Here is a 6,982-nt window from a genome sequence, read left to right as displayed (position 1 = left end):
ATAGGTGAAAATTATGTGTATAAATCAACACTTCCAGAAATAGGCTGGCACCTGGCCTAATTTGGGATTCAGGTTTATGTAAGGTCTTGCTAGGATTATAGTGTTCCTGTCAGAAGAGGGCTTTTCTCTTGTTTAAACAGAGCTACGATTAGGACAAGTCTTCCTTCTTCAGCATTTGATTTATGTAGTGAAAATACACAAAAATATTTAAAACCATGTGAGGATGTCCTATCATGGCATAACATTGAATACATACTCAAAAAAGAATATTTTATATTTAACAGTTAATACATCTAGCAATTATTTACTTATTTCTTGTTCATGTCTTGAATTAAGACTTGGTAGTGTCTTGCTGAACATGTTTAAAGGTTTCCTCTTTACTGAATATATTTCATATCTGAAAAATTATATAGCATGTCTCTGTAGTCTTCTCTAACAAAATAGCAATAGTTTTATCACATAATGGAAAAACTGAATTGCCTTGTCTGTGTGTATATAGCTAGCAATATTTTGTACTGAATCTTACTGTTTGTACTAAAAAGATCATGATTTGTGTCTTAGACTGAAATGTTACGCCTAACTGCCCTCTTGTGTGCAGCCTGTTTCGATGTGGCTGCAGAGCATCACAGGAATATGAAGAACAGACCAGTATTAGAGATCTCAGATCACAAATTCCTAGATCCTGACAGGCGTGCATCAAGTTCTGACACATTAGCTTGGAAAATGAGAATGTTTGTCAGTCTGATGGACTTGGTACCTCACCTGGCCTAAGTCGCACCCTGGATATGAAGTATATCACCTTCATTTAAGTATGCTGTTGTAGGATATAATTAAAAAGTACTTCAACTACACTTAGTTGCATTGGCAACTAAAAGAAGCATATGTAACAAAAATAAATTTAATTTTCACTTCAAAATATATGTTAGTATATAACACTGGGACTGAACAAAGAGATTCAGACAAAAAAAAATGCATTTACCCTTTATTTAAACGTGTGCAAAAGATACCTTAAATAGAAACTGTTTATCTTAATAAAATAAGTTCTCAAATAGTTAGGAGGTAGAACAACATTTCAAGTTCTTTTTATCCCCTCCAGATGTTTACGATAAAAGCACTTTTACTTTAAAAGATATTTTTTAGAAAAGGATAAAAACATGATGCGTATTTTAGGCCTTGATACATCAAATCTGAAAAGACTGGAAAAAGGTTTAAATTGTACCTTGATAAAAACCCCCACCAGTGAGAAAGTTACTCAGTCAACAACTTTTATTGACTGCACACTGGTATGAGTTTGGCCCTGAAGCACTCGCCCAACTTGTCCCACAGGTATCACAGTGGTTGAACCAGAAGAATGGAGCACAGTTCGAGGATATTTAGCAGCAGTGGCTTGAGATATGGTTTGCTGAAAAGTAATCACATACATCAAAACATTTAACAGTACAAAGAATTCCACCTTATAATAGCTCTAACTGAGGTGTAGTTCAAACAGAAAGATTGGCAACCCAGCAAACTGAAATACACTTAATGAGTAATCTTTTTCTTCCTCATCTGTAATATACTTTTTAGAATATAAAATGCTAATAAAATGCTAAACATCCAGTTAACTAAGCATCTGAGCTTCTATCACTTCAAACTTATTTCAAAGTTGATTGGTCTGTTTTTTTACCAAATTGTTCAGAATTTTCCTCTGGAGTGCTAATTTAATTATGTCAACTTTCCTTTTGAAGTTCAGTATTTGCTATGAGGAAGTCTCTGAAAGGTCTCTGGTCTCTGAAAGGAAAAGGTTTGCACTTATTTAACAATTAATTTTCTCCCTCCAAAAAACTAACTACCTTACTGCAATAAACAGTAGTAATTCTGCTTTTAATCAAGGTAAACTCTCTCCCCTTGTCAAAATAATTCAAGAGAAACACTTCAATCTGATTGACCTCCGCTTAGGCATTTCTTTGCAGAAAGAGCATATGGAATATCTCTCCGGGACTGTCACATTTGTTACATTTTTAGAAGTCAGTTTTGGGTACAGCAGTTCAGGTACTTCACTTGTCACACTAGTCACACAGGTTGAATTCAGAAATTGTTCCTAGTGAAAGAACTCTCACACTAAACCTCTAACCCCTAAAGGCATAGAATTTAAATATGAATTTCTGCTTAGGAGCCAAATTCTTGAAAACTATGTGCAGCCTGTTACAGGGCTCTGATTCACTGAAGGAAATGAGTGAAAATAGAATATTCCTCCCACAGTTACCAGTGACTCCAGCTCAAATTAAGGGACCTGATGTAAATCTGCTTCTTCTGGCAGTATTGCTGAAGAGAAACTGGACTTTCAGATAACACACAGAAAACAAAGATCCTACTTTACAGGTTAAAATATATAAAAAACAATCAACTGTTTCATACACCTCCAGTTGAAAACATTTTCTGCTTAGATTGGTATAAAAGTGTAGTGATTGCCAGGCCATACAGGCCACTGTTTACAATCTTCTTGTATGCTGATTTCATATCCTATTAATGCACTTATTTCAGTGTTTTCTTCAGGATAACTAGGCAGAGTAGGACTCAAAACACAACAAGCAGCAGGCTTGATGAATCTGATTGCCTCTGGACAATGGGTTTACATCCCCCTCTCGCAATACATTTAGCCTGATCTATAGCCTATCAGGCTAATCTGTATCTCTGCCACCTCTGGTTCAGTCACTCTTCCTGCCATATACCACAAAGCTTGTCTTTAAACTGTGGTTGCATGGTGATGACACCAAACACTGCTGTACCGACTGACCGCTTTTACATAGAGGAAGACTCATGGAAGAGCCAGGAAAGAAAGAGACAGCCAATGCTGCTACTGTGAAATAACTACTATAGAAACAAAACAAATACATTAAAATGGCAATATTGACTTCCTCTATTCACCTGTGCCTTCTACCCAGACCAAAGATAGTACTGTTTGCTATTTTGAACAGGCCTCCAGTCTAAGCTTTGTCTAAGATGACTTTACAATGGTCATTTTTCTTTAAACTACCAGATATGAGGTATTAAGAACGCTGTAACAAGCATAATTCTGACTTACCTGAGTGACTGGGTGATGTTTTTCAACGATGACTGAACTAATGGGTGGAGCAACTCCCATCACTGCTAAACTACCACAGATTCTGGCTTTCTGTCCCATATCAGCTCGACCCATGATTCGAGCAGTGATTGTTCTTCCTGCTTTCTGTTGAGCAGATGTTATTACTTTTGCTAAGGGCTAGAAAGAAATGAAGTATTGGTTGGTAAAAATCTAAACATATTTGCAATGCTCTAATATGTCTGCTTAGTTTTATCAGTTACATGCCTAAACAGAACATAGGAAGTTGCAAGTAATTCAGTTATGTTATGCAGCACTGAATTTGCTCCATCTAGTCACAACCTGGTTTATTCCATCTTTTTCCACCTTAAGTATGAGATAGCGTTTTAAGCTGTCCTGAGGCAAGTGAGGCTAATTTGACAAAACTCAAACAGTATGGATAATTTAGGTTTGCTCACTGGCTGCATACTCAAATGACAGCTGCAGGCACTTCCATCATCCTGGACAGACTTTCTAGCAGTGACATAGCAGACACAAAAAAGCTTCCAAGCAGTAAAATGCTGCATCTTTCTCTGACAGCATGTAGCAAAGTGTATCAAACGGGAAAAAGAAACGAGGGCAATGCAGAAGACAATGGAGAAAGTAAAGACAGTTCAGCAACAAATATGGAACAGGGAACGAGAAGAGATATTCCAAAGAGCACGGTACTAAAGCAAAGCATACTTTTTCTGTAATAAAATGGTATCAAGTGAAGCACTAATTGTTCTTGTTGTGCTATATGTAAGTGTGCATGCACACCTCCCCTCCCCACTGCAAAAATCATTTAGAATTGCTCCTAACATAAACGGGTTTCTGTAACACCAACGAATATTTGCAAGGTAGTGTCTTCACGCAGCTATGTAAACCCAACTACATATGCAGTTTCCTCGACTACATACTTGCATTGCTCTGAAAAATGTGAATAATGATACCCAAACTAGTATCTGCTATAATTATGCCTTAAAACCCAAAAAGTTAATTTTAGCATGTTACCAGTTTTTGAGTTGATGCCACACCAGACCCTGCAGCTGTGCTAGTGACGATTACTGGAGAATCAGAATCCAGCCTTGTCTGAGAAGTGCTTGCATGACCCATGTGGGCAGAAAACTGTGAATGAAGCCAGAGTTTACAAAGAATAAGTACAACTTCCTACAAAATATAATTTTACTCTTTAGACGGTCAGTTTTTGACTATTCCAATTACTCTTCTAAATCTAAGTTCTTTGCAGATATTTTCTCTAGTTTCACCGGTTTCTAGTTAATTTAAAAATACTTGTCTGAAAAAAGTGGGAACAGTGTGAATAACATTTGATACTACTAGAAATAAAAACCAGGAAAGAGGCAAGCACATCTTCTCTGCTCTAACCTGTATTCTAGTCTGAAATTGTTTTAGGGTGGCAATATCTTCAGGATGACTACAGGGCAGGTCTAAAACATCCAAGCTACTGGGTAATGATCTTGTTAAGCTGACATGACAGGACAATAAGCTGAGTTCTCTAGGTGCCTATATATGTTACACTTAAAATGAAGCTTCAAGTCAGCCAGTTTTTCTTCTTTTCAGGTTATTATATTAAGCTCTTTTTTCTTTTTTTTCTTTTTTTTTTTTTTTTTTAAAGAAAACAACCCACAACACAACACACCAAAAAAACCCCAACCAAAACTTTCAACATCTTTTTTCAAGAAAGAACTTCAAGGGGCAAATTCTACTTATTATAGTGACCTTGTCTTCATTAGTTTTACAAATTTTCAATAAAACAAAAAGCAGAGCTTCATGAAAGTATAGCAAACGACAGCAGCTGTGCCCCAATCACTTAATTTATACAACGCAGTCTGAACATACTCATAGATTTCTTTTTACACTTAGACTGTTTTCAAATTCCTTGCATTCCTGGGCTCCTATTCACAATGTTCCAACTGAAGAAGTTTGCTTTTGTCACTAGCAAATATAGTTCTGTTCCAGCTACACACTTACCATGTCTTCCATCTGAAGAGTATTTGCTGGTGGAGGTGGTGGTGAGGGCAGATTATATTGTGAAGCAGGTATTCTTCCTGTAACAATGGTACCGTTATCATTTCTCCTACTTCCTACGTCTGTTATTAGAAACACAAAGTAATGGGATCAGCACATAATCTAGCAAACCATAAGAGGGGAGGGGAAGGGAAGAGGTCAAGTCAGAGTAAAATTCTAATATTCTTTGGGACTTCTGTACAATCTAATTAAAAGGATCAGCCTGTTCATTTGGACAGGGGGTGTGTGCATAAAAATATATCAACATTCCTATATTTGACCTTTTTCAGATGCTTGAAAGTAGTATTTTTCAAGGGGCTTGTTTCTGTGTTATGCCTCAACATCCCTGTGACACGTCACATACTTGTAGTGCAAAGAACTGAGTTTCTCCGTACTGCCTGCCAATATTAAATTCAGTGTGCAAGAGCTGCTCTTATATTAAAAGTCTAAACCCAGTTCAGGTAGAAAATAGCAAACCACAGAAAGGCCACACCAGACTTCTGTGAGGGCACAACATCCTTAAGGGGGATCACTATAAGTAAAATAAAGTGTTATTATAACTTTCCTGAGACTGTACTGCCATTTCAAGGGGCCAAAACCCATGCTTAGCAGCATCTCATTTCCATATATACGGCTGGACACTGGGCACATCCTGTCTGTAGGGCTGGGACCACCTATGAGTGCCCTTTAGCTCTCATCTTCCCCCAGCAGCTGGGTAAACCTGTGCTGGTGTAAAATCCATCCAGGATTCTTTTGTCTTGCAATGCAGGCATCCTGGGGAGGTCAGATCTGTAGACCTAAGCCCTGTATCTTTTCCAAGCAGTTTCAATCTTTTCCTTTAGAATGCAAACTTCCTTAAAGGAAGCCAAGAGAGGTATTCTTATTTACTCTCAAATTTCTTACGCAGATGATGCTATTTCCAGTTTCAGGCCAAGTAAACTTTGCTCATTTCAGGGACTTGAGTGACACCATGTGGTAGTTGTGGTTTTCAGTTCTCTTGAAGTGAGCAGGAAAAATGTAAGGAAGATTCAAATTGGTACTCAAGGATTTAAAGAGTGAAAGTATGACAGAATACACATTTTGTACGTACATATGTATGTACACTCACTTTAAGCTTATGCATAGACAGAACCAATGCATCGTTACGGACCAATCAGATATAATCTATGTTACTTAAAAATGCAGTGTCAGTTTTTTAAAGAAAAATTAGCATTTCTTGCAGGTTCAGTGTTCCTTTAAAGACACAAAGAGATTAAAAATAATCTTACTATAATAGTAATTTTTAAAAATTTAAGTAATCTGTCAGTATATCAGCCAGATAGATTTTAGATCATCAACGTTGACTCCAAATGTTATGGACCCATTAAAGTCGTAATACCTGTACAATATCAATAATCTACACTATAATGTATATAATAGGTATGTTATAGAATCATAGAATAGTTAGGGCTGGAAAGGACCTTAAGATCATCTAGTTCCAACCCCCCTGCCATGGGCAGGGACACCCCACACTAAACCATGTCACCCAAAGCTTTGTCCAACCTGACCTTGAACACCGCCAAGGATGGAGCATTCACAACTTCCCTGGGCAACCCATTCCAGTGCCTCACCAGCCTTACAGTAAAGAACTTCCTCCTTATATCCAATCTAAACTTCCCCTCTTTAAGTTTTAACCCATTACCCCTTCCTTGTCCTATCACTACAGTCCCTAATGAAAAAAGAGTCCCTTCCCAGCATCATTATAGGCTCCCTTCAGATACTGGAAGGCTGCTATGAGGTCTCCACGCAGCCTTCTCTTCTCCAGGCTGAACAGCCCCAACTTTCTCAGCCTATCTTCACACAGGAGGTGCTCCAGTCCCCTGATCATCCTCATGG

General features: G+C 37.7%; 1 protein-coding gene across 1 annotated transcript in view; it reads right to left on the bottom strand.

Annotated features, from left to right (window-relative positions):
- Nucleotides 1-1,252: 1,252 nt before the first annotated feature.
- The window catches only part of POC5 (POC5 centriolar protein), a gene marked incomplete at both ends in the record, with an annotated part of 31,619 nt that continues 25,889 nt past the window's right edge, over nucleotides 1,253-6,982 (bottom strand). The window contains 4 exons of the mRNA XM_080638751.1: nucleotides 1,253-1,402; nucleotides 3,065-3,241; nucleotides 4,094-4,207; nucleotides 5,072-5,190. Of these exons, the coding sequence (XP_080494877.1) occupies nucleotides 1,253-1,402; nucleotides 3,065-3,241; nucleotides 4,094-4,207; nucleotides 5,072-5,190 (560 nt within the window). The remainder of the gene's footprint in view (nucleotides 1,403-3,064; nucleotides 3,242-4,093; nucleotides 4,208-5,071; nucleotides 5,191-6,982) is intronic.

The sequence above is a fragment of the Psittacula echo genome, assembly GCF_963264785.1.
Source record: "Psittacula echo genome assembly, chromosome: Z".
In the NCBI taxonomy this organism is placed as follows: Eukaryota; Metazoa; Chordata; class Aves; order Psittaciformes; family Psittacidae; genus Psittacula; species Psittacula echo.
The sequence above is the reverse complement of the archived record's forward strand: the minus strand, read 5'-3'. Positions and strand labels throughout refer to the sequence as shown.